At 35.5% G+C, this 18,956-nt stretch overlaps 1 protein-coding gene across 1 annotated transcript in view; it reads right to left on the reverse strand.

Annotated features, from left to right (window-relative positions):
* Positions 1 to 7,016, reverse strand: part of LOC140166718 (uncharacterized) — a 341,892-nt gene extending 334,876 nt beyond the window's left edge. Inside the window, exon 1 of the mRNA XM_072190217.1 lies at positions 6,637 to 7,016. Within this exon, the coding sequence (XP_072046318.1) occupies positions 6,637 to 6,841 (205 nt within the window). The 5' untranslated portion in view covers positions 6,842 to 7,016. The remainder of the gene's footprint in view (positions 1 to 6,636) is intronic.
* Between the last annotated feature and the right edge of the window lie 11,940 nt (positions 7,017 to 18,956).

An 18,956-nucleotide genomic window follows, 5' to 3' on the forward strand; every position in this document is an offset into this window, starting at 1 on the left:
TGAGTTATGTTGTAAAGAGTGCTGAAACAACAACACTTTTGTAAAACGTACATAACTCATTAACAACAAAACATTAAGCAAGTTTTTAAGGTGTAGGATTTGTAGAATGAACTTTTGCAAAATATCAATGTGTTATTTTTCAATAATATATGGATCTAGATAATGAAAATTGATTTTTTGCTTGCTTCGACCAACAATACCTCGTCTACCCTTAAGCCTCATTTGTTGTTTGCTGCTGTTGTTGTATTATTATCAATGTGTGTCAATGATGATGTTGTTATATTCACTGTTTGCAAATGTTGTTGGTATTGTTGTTGCTATTCTTGTTGTTCATGTATCATGGTCTGCATGCCCCCACCTGAGTGGCAGCACTAGGAAAGTAGGAATTCAGTTCCCGAGGGGGGAAAGATGACTTTCAAGGGGGGAAGCAAAATTTGAGCAAAATTTGACACAAATGGGGGAAAGTGGCCAAAAAGGTTAAACCTAAAAATATCAAATATTGCAGCAACTAGTATCCAACAAGGGGCAATATGTCCCATAAACAGAGGGGAGCTTCACCCTTTGCCCCCACCTGCCATGTTTTGCTTGCTTGCTTCACTTGCTTGATTGCTTTGCTTACTTAATGTTTTGCTTACCCTTGTTGTAATTGCAAACATGTTTCCATTAATCCATTGCAATGAATTAATTAGCTCAGAGAATTTGTTTTCTTTTCACTTTTTAAAGTCTGACCCAAAAACAGTTTGCACTCCAAAAGTTATACCTCTTTTTATAGAACACTGGAACAAATGCTGATCATCTACATGTATATATCTTTTTGCACTAAATTAGCCAAAATATCCAGCATTCACCATGAATAGAATAGCACTATTCATCATGATAGTTGCATGCAAGAAAGGCAACAATGTTAATAGGGAATTAAATAAAACATTCGCTCAATGGAACAACAGTCACAGAGTGCAATGCAATGGCTACCCTGCACTAATCAACTGATGAAGAAAAAAACATGAATCATTGAAATTGGAAATTCACCATTTAATCTAATAAGTTTCTTCTTTGCCAAATTAGAAATGCCTGTACATGTAGCTATCCATGATGAACATAATTCATATGAATAAACATCACCTTCTTTAAACAGAAACTTACACAGAAATTTGAAAACATGGATTAGCTGCATATATCATAGGTTTTTTTATAAACCTTTAATTTAGCCAAGATTGTTACAAGCACACCAATTTATTATTCATGAAAAACGAAACTTGAACTTGGTATGAAAATTTATATTGGGTTCATTTTATTGATTACATCTTCACTACTCTTGTCAACCTTGGTAATACTGATATTGATACAAGATGCTGATGGAAGAATAAACCATGATCACCATGGTGATTAGTCTCCAGCGTAAACCAAATCACCTGGATTGGAGGCAGTTAGACTCTGCCTGCAGGAGGGGGATTGGGGATGGTTGGAAACCTTGCTATACCCACATGTACCAATCTCTCAGGATCAGGGCAAAGTTCTTAATATATCAAATACAATACATTTGAATAACTGTATGTGAATTGGGTACTCAAACTCATACCCAACTTCATAGAGTCAATTCTTAAAGTTTCATTGTTGATATCAGATAATGAGCTTTGCCATTGGGAGATGAGGTTCCTACCAAGTTGTAATGCTCTATGCAGCATGCAGGCAGTGCAGTGTGCCTTGGAGCACTACGCTTCTAACTTGATTACATGTTTTATTCAAGTTGATTATCAATCATTCAAACTGACAAAATAATCTGGTTTATTTTTTCCCTTCTGCCATTAGAAAATTGTTCAAAGTTACATATTTGACTGTGAACATTAACCCTAGAACTGCCTTGAAACCCAGGCCCTGAAATGCTACAGCACAACAAAATCAAAGTGACTGCAAGACCAAACTGTAAATTACACAATAATTGGAGCACATCTGAGCTAGCACTACTTTCGGGCTCTGTTGCTATTAGTATACTATATGCGCTCGATTCCTCGCGCTACGCGCTCGCTAAGTCCGTGAGGGCCACAGACTGCGGCTAATCTGAGCTAGCTGGCCAGGTCAACACACATGGCTTACTGAGTTAATCAGGGGCAAGGTGCTCCAAACCCCAGGGGTTGGTGGTTCAAAACCAGGCAGAAGAGACAAAAATAAATTTGCTCTTCATCTTCTTTTCTTCTTCCTTCTCGCTCCACCCACAAAAACAGTTCAGGGTTTAAGATATATTTATTGTTTAACATGGTTAAAATGTGTTATAAGATGGCATATGACCTTTGGAAAGTACACTGGGTCCCAAGGGGAGACAAAGGTCAAATGGGATTTAAACTTTTGGAAAATGTGTGGTAACTTTATCACAGATTGTAGAAGGAACTCCTTCTGGAATCTGTGCTTTATGTTGCTACAACTTGAACATGTCCTTTTGTGATATAAAACTACACAAATATATAGGCCAATGTGGAAACATGGTCAAGTGTTAATTTGTAAGATTTGAAAGACCCAACAAGAAAAGCATGACAACAATAACTTCAACTGCCAAGCTCTATATTCATTTTCATTGCTTTCAGCAAAGATCCTAGTACCTTGTAAGTTGTAGATATTACTACCCTTGACCCACACCCTACCCTGAAACTTAAACCAAGTCTGTCAACAGTCCTGTTTTCAAGGTGAATTTTAATGTACTGTTATTGTATGGTAACACAACAAGTTCATGTTCATTAGCACTCCACAAATGACCACAATAACTAAATGACTATCAAAACTAACACACCATGTTTGAGAAAAGCCAAATTTGAAACACAAAATCCATCATCTGTCAAGTCATGTTCAAGGTTTCAACTTCACAACCTTTTGTGTACAAATTGCTTGTTAATTAGCACTTCACAAATGAGTGGAATAATAAGTAGAGCCGCCACATCATCAGCCACAACAAAAGGGTTTAGCATACAAATGAGGAGCCTTGCCCCCACTCCCTCTCATTGAACTGGTTCAACTCTTTTCCTTATTATATTGCATGATATGATTCTGCATGACCCACATTTTTGGTCAAGAATGTAAAGGGTCAAAATCATTTATGGGCATCCCTATTGTATTTTAAACCAATTTTGGAAACTTGTCCTCTTTTCAATAACAAAAACACAGGTACAAAACACAGATATTGGAACCAATACTTTAGGGACCGTTCACAAACACTTGTTAGGGGGCCTGATGCAAAATTTTTTTGACCCTCCTAAGGGGGGGGGCCTAAAAAGTGACCACAAATTTTCCTGGAAAAATGAAGTTATATGCTTTTCTATGGGGTTGACCCATAATTTTCATGTCAAAAAGGGGGGGGGCCTGAAATTTTTAAGGTTTGTAAAGGGGGGGCCCCAAAAATTTTCGCAATGAAATTTTTTTGCATCAGTTCCCCCCCCCTTACAAGTGTTTGTGAACGGTCCCTTATCTGAGTGCTCCATGCTGGAATAGGCAACATACCTTCTACAAGGCTATCCACACATTCTACTATTTAATGAAAGCTCAAATTTAAATTTGTGTCAAACACAGAGCAGCTGACCAGCTGCAGTAGGAGGTGTGTGAGATTTGTTAAAGGTTAAACTTTGTTTTCCCAAAATAGGACTACTTTGCACAACTACTAAACTAAGCATATGGTGCAATGAATAAAAGTGGGACATAGACCAGGTAACTATACCCCACAACCAATTAAGGAAAGAGCCTGCCTGGTTTTGTCTATACATGTGTGTCCATTTGTGATACATAGGCACCAACATGTATACCAGTGGAACCCTTAGAATTCAATTTCAGGACCAAGCAAGTCTCAGCAAAGCAGCTATACAAGTAACATACTGTGGCATCAATGACAACATTCACTCTGTCTTCATTTGTACATGAAACAACCATTTCAATCTTTTGGGAGAAGGAATTTAATCAACACTTGTACTTCACTGCAACAATCAAGCCTTGAAATAAGCAGACTGGAACCAGGAGCAATTTGTTTTGAACATTGCTCCTGGTTGACTGGTTCACTGGGATTTTACAGGAACCAGGAGCAATTTCTGAAGAAACAGGCGCAATTTTCAATATTAAATCCTTTTCTGCATATATACAATACAGCATACCAGCACGACTGCATCAAGTGCAAAACTGTAACCAGGAGCAATTTATTTTAGAAAATTGCTCCTGGTTTATGTGAATTTTACAAGGACCAGGAGCAATTAGTGGCTTTACGAAGGTAAATTTGCTCCCCGCTTCCGCTTATTTCAAGGCTTGGCAACAATAATGTGATGTAACAGTACAGTGCGGTAACAACTAACATACTATAACATATTTCACATTTCAAATTCAGAACCAGATACTACGTGATGTAGAGACTTTTTTAAAGTAAAAGCTGCCCATGAGGTATCAACTTCAAACTTGAAAATATTAAGATTTTTTTGAAAATATTGAGATTTTTTTTCTGAAGACTAAGAAAGATTTTAAAGGTACAATCCATCCACTGCATATTAAAGGGGTGTGACCCAACCGACTCTATTGTTCTCATTACAATACGCAGTAAAATTAAATAAAAGATTTCTTTTAGATGGAGTCAGTGTGATAATTGTGGTAACCATAATCGGAAGGATGTACTACAGGCAGTTTCACTCTAAAAACCTGAAACTGGTGTGAAAAACCTGAAAAAGCACATGAATACAGGCCAAAAAGCCCCAAAATGGGCTGAAAATAAATAAAAACATGGCAATTTGGACTCACAAATTGAATTGAGGCTAAAACCTGAAAAGTGACATCTCTGGTATGGGTTATACTTGATTCTGCTTCTCATATCATAACCACTGTCCAGTGCAATACAACTCAAAGTTTGTACACATATTGTGGCAAGAGATAGAAAACAGAACATGCAATTATCAGACCATGCCCTTTAAGAGGGTACTACACCCCTGCCCAATTTTGTGCCTATTTTGCATTTTTCTCAAAAATTATAGCGCATTGGTGACAAGTAAGATATGTATATTATAGGGGCAAGGACTACAACTACTGCACTGAAAATTTTATTTCAACACAGACAACAGTTGTGGAGTTACAGTCAAAAATGAGGGAAAACCAATATTTGATCAATAAATCAATAACTACTTGCCTTGTGTTGCTGAATTTTCAGTACAGTAGTTGTAGTCCTTGCCCCTATTATATACATATCTTACTTGTCACCAATGCACTATAATTTTTGAGAAAATGCAAAAATAGGCACAAAATTGGCCAGGGGTGTAGTACCCCCTTAACTTGTTAAAAAAACAAAAACAAGACATGCATGTAGGCCCTACTGATTTACAAAGCTCTTGAATTGAAGAAACATAGAATTACACACTCCAAGGACAGATTACAACAGCTTATTTCAATTATTCTTCAAATCACATCAACTCTTTCATACCTTTTCTGAATACCATTTCAAGTTATGTTTCTTTATCAGTCTCAATTGTAATTTGAATGGATATAGAAAATTTCTATCATGCCTTTCCAAGGAGGTGGCAGATTGCTTTATTATTTTGACATAAATTGGGGATTATTTTCACTCATACCATGGGAGCTTTTCCAAACTACTGAATACTTACTATTTAGGCCTATATTTTTAAATAATGGAAATAATTTACCCAGGTCTACCTCAAATCTCAGCTTTATCTTCATTAAAAAAAATCACAACAACCAAATGCATTTAACAAGTTCTCTATAGAGTGCCATTGCAGGTCTCTGTGGAGCTGGCTGTTCAATTTGGAAATTGAACTGACCACCCAAAAAGAGATAATTTGTTTGAAATGAGCATGGTGAAGGGGAGGGGGACATGCTTTGAGCAATTCTGTCAAGTTCAAGTACAGTGTAACATAATTAGAGTACTAAAACATCTATCTTCACATGCCCTTCTTTTTTCAACTATCACAACAAGGAAACGTGACACTGTTTTAAAGGCAGTGGCATAGATTACGTGGATACGAGGCATGTGAGGACAGCTGCCACCACTGTGAAGCCTTGCTCCCCCCTCCCAAGTCCCAACATACAATTGTTTTTCCCTAAATACACATTCTGATATTTAAAAAATTACCCATTAACTTTGAATTGCCCAATTAAATTGAAAACATGTAAAATCAGTTTGGGAATGAATAATAACTTTTCTATTGATTCCATATGAAAGTTGTTATTTTACAACTAAATAACTTGAGTACATACCATTTATACAACTTCAAGTTGTTAAAAACAACAGGCTATGTGCTTTTGCAATGTACATGTACGGTACTATAAATTGTTGGTGTAAGAATTATTTGAACTTTGAACAAATTTCTGGAAAAAATAACTAATTGATAAACAGTGTCAAATTAATGCTTAATTTAATTTTAAAGCATACCGGTAGCTTAGGTCCTGAGGAGGTTCTGGTGTGGTATATTTCAATTCAAAAATTATTATAATGTAAATTATATACTCTACAGGCCAGGACTACTATGCTATACAGGTCATGAAAGTTTATGCATTCACTAAAAGAAAACCGCTGAAACCGTTTATTAAATTTATAAAAGAGCCAAAACAGCTCTAATTAGCCCCAGGATTTGATCCTTGACCATGTTGACAAAAAGCATGCTTGCTTACCTCTTTTACTCCTGGCGGACACTGGTGAGACCAGTATACACACGCAGAGAAAGCAGTAGACCAGGGCCGTAAAACCTTGAGCACTAGTCACCTTGTACATTGCCTCCATGGGATCACTGTGCAGTCCAGATTTGTGAAGAAACTTGAACGTGTTAGTCCTTTGTTGTGATATCCTCCTTTTCTTAACCATATCATTGCATAACATCTAGCCAGTTAATATGTCCAAATAAGTTGTTCAACAATAAAAGCACATTTGAGAGTTCCAGGTAACTTCGGTTTGTCAAAATTTCAATCATAGGACTGTGATCGCAAAAGCTGGTGTCTCAATGCTCTGCACACATAAACAACACCACCATTCAACCACATGTACCACTTGTTTGCACCTGCTCTGAGTGCTCTCTCGTGTGTTTACATTGTTTCTAGATTCCGCGCTCTCAAATCCCTAAACTTCATAATAAATCTTTTGAACATCGTAAAGTCACATTATTTTCACTTAAAACTATGTATTGTATCGTTTGTATGAATAATATGTATTTTTGATACATTGTTTAAATTAATAAAAACTTGTATGAGTAGTTTCTTCATCAATAAATTTTGCACACCGAATAAAAAGACACAAAATACGTGAATGACTTACGGTCCACTTGGTTAGCCAATCAGAAAAGTTAGTAAATTAATTGACAAGGTAAACGACCAATCACATTTATTTGCTCCAAGAAATTTAATGAGATGCAAAAAAATAGAAAAGAGGACAAAAACTTCCATTATTTCAACTGGGAGTTGACTTTCATCTAGAATAAAAGTAGTTATCTGGCATATAAATTCTATATGCAACTTTGACTTTTAACCGTTGTTTTGACTTCGTGAATAAGTACTTCAATTGCCAAATCCATGCAATTTCTTTGTTGGTATAAAATTGGATGGATATATCAATATATTTATTAACTAGATTCTTTTTATTTATTTATTTATTTATTTATTTATTTATTTATTTATTTATTTATTTATTTATTTATTTATTTATTTATTTATTTATTTATTTATTTATTTATTTATTTATTTATTTATTTGTTTGTTTGTTTGTTTGTTTGTTTGTTTGTTTGTTTGTTTGTTTGTTTGTTTATTTATTTATTTATTTATTTATTTATTTAGTATTTTTCTATTATTATTTCTTCATCTTTTTATTTGCTTTCATTTCTTCTCCTTGTCTACTAGTACTGAATGCCAGTAGGCCTACTAGGAACGTGCTTGCAATTAGTGGAATTTATTAATCCTATCGAATGCTTTTATTGGCGTGCGTCACTATAACAATGCATTTATTAAAATTATATACTCCTCTATCAAGAAACGGTGGGTTATTTGAGGGTAACGTTACTTTTTCGAGTTTAAGAAACAAACAGGTAATCTTTTAATTTTCCCAAAATAGGTCTCGAAACCATTAAACCCAAAACCAATTAAATTAAAGAGATTAATGGATTCGTTATTTAGGCGACATTGATCATAGAAAACATAGTTCTCTGTAAGTTCAGTAACCTACGAGGGTTCTTCAAAAAGTTCTGCCTCCACCCTCATATCTTTGCTTCTGCAATTTTTCCACGATTATAACTATAGGTCTCCAAGCAGATTCCCATGCTGAAAGACCATGACTGAGACAATACAGTAAAAAAATGGATGAAAGTTAAAAATGCATTTCTATTGCTGGTAATCATTACGTTTGGTTACACTTTTGATGTTGTTTCAGTTATGTTAGCGTATAATCACAAAACTTACATATCGAGCTAATCTCGTACCAGTAGGAGGGATAAACACATATTTTCATGTAAATGTTTAAAAGAAATTCCCGTTTCCGGTGTATCAAATCTTATTTTGGGTCTGAAGTCACCAACATAAAATAAATGTACATTTATCCTCATTTGTAGTTCACATTCCAATGTATAGTTTGCGAGCGTTAGGTCCACATTTTGGAAAAAAAGTCCAATTTTTCAAAATCAGCCCCCCCCCCCCCCCCCAAAAAAATCCTGGTTACGGGCCTGACAGAACCACAGTTATAAGAGCGGAGGTAGAATTTATTGAATTACCCTCGTACAATCTACGTAATATAAAGACCCATTCAGTGAAGGATACTAAGTAAGTGATTCAAATTGTCATTTGGTATATTTTTGAAATAAAATATTTGACAAAAAACGAAGAAAACAGCAGTATCGAAAATAGCTGATTTATATACTGTCAGTATAAAGATTCATATGTAAATACCTTATTTTTTCTTTAATATACACGGCTTTCGGATGGACCACCAGCAGGCTATGTTAGCAAATCTATGACAATGACAAAGGTACCAAAATCTGAATTTTGATGATTTTTATGATCGTGCGGATGAGCAAATCACTGAATAGGCCTTTAACATCGTTCAAATTGATGAGTACATAGTAGGCCTATTACTCGATCCCTCATGCATGAATATGTATAGATTATTATTCAAATATAAAATAGAAAGGAGCCAAAGAACTGTGTCTTTGGGATTAGAGTGATGATAAAGCTAATAGAACATGCAGAATTCATTTTCTAACCAATGTCACATGTCGAGTTGCAATGTTCTTATTTTTTCACCAATTTACACATGTTACAATAAGAAACTTTCATGGATGTAATGTAATGTAGTTGAAACCAAATTGAACAACATACAAAAGGTAATAAGATAGCAAGTATCTTGTCCTTCGTCGGTTCTTGAAATACAAATCAAAAGGTAGTCCTGTACTCGAATGCATTCTGTTGGTGTGTGTTGGTGTATTGAGGTGCAGTTCAGGAAAAGGATCGTCAGTAAATATGTGGCCATGTGGTCTGAGGCCCTTTAGTGTAAAAAGAGGTGTGGATGATGTGGCAATGTGTAATGATTCGGTGAAGATGCTGCTCAAAACGGTCGACAAAAAAAATCAATCAATGGGGTAGAAATTTTACGAACATAATATATTCGTTTTATATCAACTTTATTAATTTAAGATTTTAGTATTTTTTCTTTATACTACCATGATACTATGCCTACAGGGTGAGTCAAAAAAAAGTGCAATAGAGAAATGAATCCATTTTTATTTAAGAACCGAGTTGAACCTTTTAAGTTTTAAAACATTTTATACATAACATATTCATTAGAGATCATGTGTGAAAAAATCAAGGAATTAGCATTTACCGTTTTGTTTTTATGACACATTTTATAGCGATACCCAATTTTAATGTTTGTCCAAGAGACGTCTAAAATTTAAATGTCAGCCCACGCTGTGTAAGGTAGATTTGGAACAACTGCCATTTTCTTAACCTCATTAGCATTGAAATAAAATGGAGCACCCAAAGTGTTATTGTCCTTGGTCTTGTTTAAGGAGAAGAAGCATTATTTGTTGTTATTTTCATTTTCCCTTTACTTTAAAGATGTTTATTCTCTATCAACAAAATATAAATTTGTAGGCGGGTTTTTCAAATGTCGAAATGAAATGCGCGCAAATTGAAGTGGATTGAATTACAAAATATCCAGTAGGTTGGACATATTGGGGTTAAAAAACTGGAGTTTGAGTTGAGTGAAGGACTTAAAGTCATGTTAGAAAATTTGTTTGAACAGAAAAAAAATTAAAGTAACGCAAAAATCAACCTTATTTAAGTTAAAGTCAGTTCCAGAGCTGGTGCTTTTATCGTGCATTGTGTGCTCTCATTCAAAACACATGGTACCTCGTGGACAAATAATGAAATTGGGTATCGCTGCAAAAGGACTCATAAAAATTAAACGGTAATAGCGAGTCACCTCATTTTTTCACAGAATGTGACTATTGAGTGTGGTATTTATAGAAACTTTCAATAATGGGAAGGTTCAACTTGGTTCTTACATAAATATCGATTCTTTGCTCTATTGCACTTTTTTTTTACTCACCCTGTATTAGTAATGCATAGCCGCTCGGTTTGAAGAAACAGAATAATGTTTTAATATATTAGCATAAAAATGATAAACTTGTGTGTACTTAAGTCTATTATGTTAGAATGTTTTGCAGCAAGTTTTGAACAAAATGTTTTTTAAATGTTATTAAAACCTTTTATACCCGGGGCCTTGACCCTCGCATACCCTTTAACCCGACATTTCCCGTTTTGCGTTTGTTGGGTAGTAATATCACGAGCATGGACTATAATACATCTTTTCGCCCTGGACATGATGGCCTTTAAAATCATTTTGCTGAATGGGATAATTATGCATGAAGATGACATTGAACCCTTGATTGAGGCATAATTATAAACGGTTCACAGCAAGAATACTCCATTCGGGTGGCCAGATGTTATTTCAAAATGTGTAAGGTTTCATATAGGCCTATTTATGTCAGTTAATGAACAATGGCGACTTATACAATGAATAACCAAAATTTGCCTCAAACAAAGACCATTACACTAGGATCCACAACATACTCATCTATCAGGACACAGTTCTTCAACTCCATTACATTTGTACATTCTTTGAATGACCTTTGAAAATTTGGGTACAAAAACTCATACTCTGCAACTTGAGGTCAAATTTGCACTTTGTGATTGTTTAATTAAGGTTATTGAACTATGCCATATGGGATGAGGCCATTGTGGTCCATAGTGTTATATCATTATCATCATATCAGCAATTTGATAATAAAATTGTTTGGTTTGTCTGTATAGGCGTTTTGTGTAAGTTTTGGTTAATATTTCGTTGTTTTCCTCGTATGTTATATGTCTTTATGTATGTTTAGGGCCTCTCTCTCTCACTCCCGTCCATCGATAAGACATTCCCATAATTGCTCAATTTGTCTTGTCATGTCATTATACATGTCACTGGCAAAATGCATGTAATTTTGTTTTTACATTTTACAAGCACTCTTTCAACATATCGTCACGCTTCATCCAAGTGTATACCATTTATTGAAAAATGACACGATATTGACAGTATGGGAATGTTTTAGAACTTATAATCGCACACATTTGGGTTAGAACAGGTGAAAACGCTTCAAATTTTAAATGATGCATGGGACATGGATATGAAATATTTAATATCGTGTGGGTTAATACAGGGTTCCCATTATGGCATATGGTGATTGATGGATGACGTTACGTGCCTATATTGTTTCCTCAATTTATCACAAATTATGATTTGCTATCATACATTTACCCTTGCAATATTTATTATCAGTGCCAGTAGGCCCTACACAGTGATTCCGAAATTTAAAGTGCTTCAGAAATTAAAAAGAGAGTTTGATGTATACACGACTTAATTAATGACAGAGCACTCTGAATAAAATCAAAACCATAAACAATCACAGAGAGACAGACAGACAGATAGACAGACAGACAGACAGACAGATAAGCTGAGATAGACAGACAAACAGACAGACAGAGAGCGAAACTTGGAAATTCGTCAAGTGAACAGCATTCGCTTAAGAACGCGGCTCTTCTGACATGGCTGATACAGAAACATCGTTCTTTCTAATCATTTTCGGAAGAAATGATATTTTGACACCAGATAGGGGGTGACAAAATTGCCAGCTTGTGACTAAGTTACAGTTACTCTTACAATATTGAATTTAGGGGTTGGATGCTATTATGGGGTCACGACTCGAACTTGACTCTTTCATACTACATACAGAATCAAATTAGCATAAAATGATGAATCATAAATTAACGTTCAGTATCGCAACAAATGTCTTTCAGACATATTCAGAAAACAAATCAAGTGCTGTGAAGTTATCGTACGTATATACCAACTTATACTCACATCTAATCTAGTGTGGTGTACATGCAGTATCAAAATGATTGGTACCAATCAGTTTTGATTTATTGAAAAGCCTGCTTCTTCCAACATTGTCCAAATGTATATAGGTCCTCTTGAAATTACTGCTGTGACATCACTGGAAAGTGGAAACTGATGGGTAACAATCATTTTGATGCAGCCTGTATACTGATAATAATGCAGTGGACGTTTCGTACTGTTGTTGTGTACCAAATGGCTTTTGTCATTGGTACAAGAGAAAAGAATGTGGTTTATGTTTATGTGAGAAAAGAAAATGGAAAATGGTTTAAGAGAAAAAAAATCACAATATCCTAAGCGTTTATGTTTACTTTCCTGAATTCTAAGTTATTGTTTATTTTCCCCTCAAAATATCATGCTCATCATAGGACTAATTCATAATTCATTTTTTGTTGTAAAATTGACAAGTTCTGGCCTGATTGAATGAAAATATCTTTATTTAGTTTGTCATGATACAAGACCAAGAAATATGCCCAACATGCATATCAATGATATATTAATGACGACCGGCTTTATCCAACTAGAATTTTGAAATGAGGGGGAATGGAAGAGGGCGGGTATAGGTATGCAGGTAAAATGATAGAATTTAAACTTCACTAACGGTTAAAGCTCATTCACAATACTCACGTGCAACTCGCGTTCAACTTCAACTTATTTTTATTTGTATTAAATTTCGGTTAAACAAAATGAACAAAAAAAACCCGTATACAAACGCTGTAAGCATGTTCAGGTATTTTTTAATATTCAATGTCGTCCCAGCATGCCGGAGAAAAATATCATGATTATGTATTACAGAGCATTGTAAAACCTTTCAGATCCCAGCGTCTGGATTAGAAAATGAGATTAAATTGCCATTATATACCATGCACGAACACCAACGCGAACGTGCAAATCTGTCCAAAATAAAACTCGCGCGTACTTGATTTTAAACCAGTTTGCACGTTCCTCCTGATCAAATTGTTGATAGCGAGTTTTAGCGACCTTTCATATTTTGGATGAAGAATTTCCTTGTCCACCACGAAATTGGCTATCCATCCCCATTCATACGTGGTTTTTCAGGATGGATATGAATTTATTGTCATCATTATTTTTTTTTCGACAGTTGATAAAATAGATCTAGAAAAGCATAATACAACAGTCACCGTAATTTGTAGAAAAAATATAAAAGCTGCATTTCGGGGAGCCGGCTGCTTTCCATTTCAGTCATTTCAGTAAACAACAAAAGAACCGTGATCGTGATAATACATGTCCTGCTTCAGTTTGCAACAACTTTGGCAAAATAGCAAAATACAAAAACATTTTTTTTTAAATCTGGAAGACAGTTGCGGCAACGAATTCTGGGATATCATTGATTTCCTCTTTGGAGTGTAACAAAACTAAACCCGTACACCTGATTCACATTGAGAGTCTCCGCCCGGGGGGCGCACGCCCCTGTCACCCATGATAACGCTGCTTTTAGTCGTTGCACGCTCCATGTTCAAGTATAAAATAACTTTTGACACCATGGGAATTTCAGTTGAAAGATCCGTTTAACATCCCATAATAGAAACGTTTGAACTCCATTCAAAATGGTTTCACGCATTGAAATATTTAAGTGGATGGAGCAAACGAGACGTTTTGATGTAGTTTGATCTACAGCTCACATGATCCGGATCAGATGCGTATTACCTGGCACATTCTATCTTGACGAACACCCCTGCTGCGCAATTTTAAGATTTCTAACCTATAGGGACCATTCCTATAATCGACACTTTCCTGCCGTCTGCATTAGTAGGCCTATATACTCAGCTCGCAGCGTTTGCCCGCGTGGACGCACAAATCTTTTTAGTATATCCAAATACTGCACAGAAAAATAGCAGGAATTTCACTGAATTTCACTGAAAGTGTGCCATCCACGCCTAACGTTCGATTGCTGCTATAAGTGATCGTGAATATAAACTGAACACGTGAAGAGAATTCCAACTAATCAGATGTTGAACCGCCAATCAAAACTAGTAAATTCGACATAGTTTTTAAAAATATCAATATGCCAAACTCCATCAATGACTTGAATCGAAATAATGTCGGTTTTACGGAAATCGGAAATTACCATAGGCCTTAACGTCACGAATGTATTGAGAGATGTTCTTGGTCAATTTGCGGGAATATTTTATGTGTACTAAGTCTTTAAGTTGAAATTTGACCTAATGTGTTACCCTTTAATGTCAGTCAAATTATAGGCGTTCAACTCCTTTAGTACATCATGGTATAGATTCACGTGACAGATCTGAGATTATATGACTATGATGATTCTGGGATTTTGAGAAAACCCTAATAAAATATCACTTGGGAGCTAGTAAAACTGATTAGACAGAGGGAGTACGATCACTGAAAATATCGGATGTATATAGAAAATCTATTCATTGTATAAATAAATACAAATCGGAGTTTATGTAAAAGTAAGCCAGAGTGTGGGTAAGTGGACTATGGAGAAGTCTACATAGCCACAAGCCATAAGACCATGGAAATTCCAACGCTTTAGAAAAATGTCAGTTGAGTTTCCGATATAATATTTCTTTCATTATTCAATAATGGGGTGAATATCTTATTTGAATAGCTTGTTTCTTCTATTATCGTCACCTCACATTCACGTTTTGTTAATTTCCGAAAGGGCAGATGTCTCTTTAAACATAACAGATTACACACATCTAAATACATGAACACACAAGTAAAACACATAAAAAATAAATGACCAATAAGTCAGAGTAAAGCAAACAGTGAATTATTTACTTGTTTTGGTTTAGAACAGGAAAGAGAAGACATTGGAAAGGAAAATGTGTGATCAATGAGTGCAGATGGTCTATTAAGCGTTTGAACTTGTTCCAATTGTTTTTTACATTAATAATTGACATTATTCCCTTCCCGTAGAGCCATTATGGTTCCTCCCGTTTCATTTATGCACTGCATTTTTAAAATTTTAAACTAGCAACTGGCCAAACAAGACTACTTTTTTCTCTAAAGCACAGATAAATACGGTTTCGCAATTGTACAACAACATTTTCGAATCTTTCATAAAAGATAAGATATTAAGAAAGAAAGAAAACTAGAAAGATACAAAGAAGTCAGAATTAACTGTAATAACACTCGATACCGTTGTTATTTTTAAACTTATGAAAGTGCTATCTTCAGTAGATAGCACAAAACGGCCATGGAATAGGCAGGGTGTATATCGCCCTCTTTGATTGATTGAAATAATAATTATTCACTATATACTAAAATAAGAGGGCGCTATATCACATGGCAAACTATCATTGATGGCAACATTTTGTACTGGAAAGAACAAAGACGGCAAAACACGAACCGCTCACTCGTATTCGCTACTTGCACGGTTCCGCCATTATGCACTATGTGCGGGAGAGCCTCGAACTGGCAGCATACATGAATGGGAATTGAACTAGTCATAACGTTCTGTGTAAGGTTACATAATTCTTCCTTTCATGTATGCTGCCAGTTCGAGGCTCTCCCCGCACATAGTGCATAATGGCGAACCATGCAAGTAGCGAATGGCACACATTTTGTCCAATAAAAGAGAAGACTGGTTTCCTCGGTGCCTTGATAAAAAAAACCACCTGATTTGTCGATCAATGACCCAGGATTTCCATCGATAAAACCAGGGCAGATGGTATCATACCCCTGGATGAGATTTGGCACAGCATATTAATGTCTCTCTTGGTGTATAGGCCTACTACTTGCCATACGCTCAAACTGTGGGAAAAACACGAAAGTGAATTTTGCAGCTGACCAAAAATCCCATTTTTGACCAAAAAATCATATTTTTGACCAAAAAATCACATTTGTGACCAAAAATCACATTTTTGCCCAAAAATCACATTTTTAACATTTTGACCAAAAATCTGGCTTTTGAACAAAAATTAATGTTTTTCTACCAAAAAATCATGTTTTTTTACTGAAAATCACATTTTGCTCCAATTCTGAAAATAGAATGATGATAAAATTGGATGGTTTTTTCACCCAAAACAAAATTTATTGGTCTCACTACGAGTTTTAAAAATAATATTGGACTTGACAACAGCTCATCCAATATTTTAAAATTCATAGCTCGACCAATAAATTTATGTATTGGGTTCAAACCATCCAATTTTATATCATACATAGCCCTATCATAAGTAGCCTGAGCCACACATACCTCTTTCACTCCCGATTTCCAGCGACTTTTTTTCCATAGTGAGGAAGGGACACAAAGGGCCATGGTGTGTTTCCAGGGTATGTTACAGGCAGTTTTTTCGGCTATATCATGAGTTGTCTATCATCGAGAATTGCAATAATTTTTGTAACGTTTTGTTGTCACAACACTGTAACAGGCTATGCAATTAATATCAGCCCTGAAGGGAGATTAAAAAATGGGGGAGGGGAAAAGACATTTTGGCAAGCCAGTAAGTACAAGGGAGCAAGCAATTTTTGGCATGTTGATAAGGGGCAGTGGATACCAAGCAATTTTTTGGCATACACTAATAAAACCCCTTTTCAATAATACTAGCCAACAGTACCCATTTAATTACCATTAATTTCAGGAAAGAATATTAAATAACACATCAAAAGTCCCAGAACATCCAAGTAGTGGAATAGTGCCTAATTTGCATAAATCCAAAAATATGCTGCTTAGGCACCGGGCTTAGGCATGGGTTGAAATTTCAAAGTTGGTTATATTTATGTCTTGTTTTGTTAAAAACCATACCAAAATATTGCTCTTATCATATAATAAGGATTTAGAAAAAGTATAGTTTGATCTGTCTCCGACATACAGTTCTTGATCTCAGTGGCGTACCGTGGGGGGGCAATCAATCTGAAATTTAAAAAAATCCCATAGGAAAATTGCCGAAAATGGCTTGCCCCCCCAATCAGACCCGGTGCCCCAATCATGGTCAGTGCCCCCAAAGTGATGACCCACACTACGCCACTGCTTGATCTTCATGTTACCAAGGTAACAAACTACCTGAGATTTGGGGGGGGCATGTGCTCCCCGTGCCCCTATGACGCCACGCCACTGACATAAGAGGCTGTTAAAGCTAACAGCATAGCTGTGGGTGGGAGATAGTTTTTGCTGGATATCTGATGAAGACAACTAGTATAACTTAGCAATTACAAAACGCTGAAAGAATAAAACTCTAATTGCCTTGAATACTTATTTAAATGAACATATTTTGTTAACTTTTGAATGTAAGTTATGCATGAAAAGTGCATTTGAATCTTTTCTAGTTATGAAAAAATATATGGACACAAAATAATAAATGGACTTAAGACTTCAGAACTTCATCCTGTTACCACATTCTGTATCAAGTATGTGAGAAACATACATTACATTTATTTACCATATTTACAATCATGCTTTATATAATACAAATCACTTTCAATAACTTTCATTTGATTACTCAATTTCACACATAAATGTGAAACTTATTTGCACATAGGTCTACCATGAGTTGTATATCATTAAATTGCGATATTTCTGTACTTTGTGTTCATGACACTACTTAGCAGGCTGTGCAATAATTATAATCCCTGGGGATGGGTAAAATGGGGGAGGAGGGGAAATACAAGCCAATACGTGGAGCAAGCAATTTATGGCATGCTGAAAGGGGAGGGGAGTAACAAGCAATTTTAGGCACACATTTATGGGGCACCCTTTCAATAATATGGTCTTAAAAAGCTTAGTAAAACAGTACAGAAATATTCAATATGCAAAATGTCCTGCTCCATTTAAGGTCTTGCCTCTGGCATTCCATTCTTTTTTCCAAATTATTTAGGTATTTCCTAGGTGGGATGGTTCTAGAGGTGAATTTACACCTGTTTATCCCAGCCTATTCACTGGTCTTTGAACATGTTTTTAAAAAAAAAGCTTTTATATTTATATTTGTCAAATTTTTGATGTGCAATAATTATATATGTACCAGTACCAGTGATGAAGTCTAATAAATAAATAAATAATAAATAAGCTTGCATCATATATCTAGTCCATTATAAGGTTTGCAAATTGGGCATATACGGAAGGGAGGATATTGCTTGGCATGCTGAGAGGTGGGATGGGGAGAAAGCAATTTTGGCACACCAAGAGGGAGCAAGCAAGTTGTGGCATGCCGTTTAGAAATTTATCTTCCCCAGGGCTCATAATGATTGCACATCCCCTACTATTACAGTTTTCTACCATATTTCAAGGGTTGACAAACAGAAGGCCTTAACTCACTTTTGGCCATTTTGAGATTTTGGTACCAAAATAATTTGTAATACCCACAGATTCTTAAAATCGTAAGCCTTAACTCAATTCAACTTCCTATTGCATCTATAGCACAATAATAGTTGGTCACATCTCAATGCAAAATATTATTTTTACTCATTTTTCTCAAAAAGGCACTTATTGAGTTAAGGCCTTCTGTTTGTCAACCCTCGATTTGATGCATCTTGAACATCTAACATCACACTATGCTTGAGTACAATCCCAATAAAGAACAGTTGACTCAATTAA

The sequence above is a fragment of the Amphiura filiformis genome, chromosome 12, assembly GCF_039555335.1.
Source record: "Amphiura filiformis chromosome 12, Afil_fr2py, whole genome shotgun sequence".
NCBI lineage: Eukaryota > Metazoa > Echinodermata > Ophiuroidea > Amphilepidida > Amphiuridae > Amphiura > Amphiura filiformis.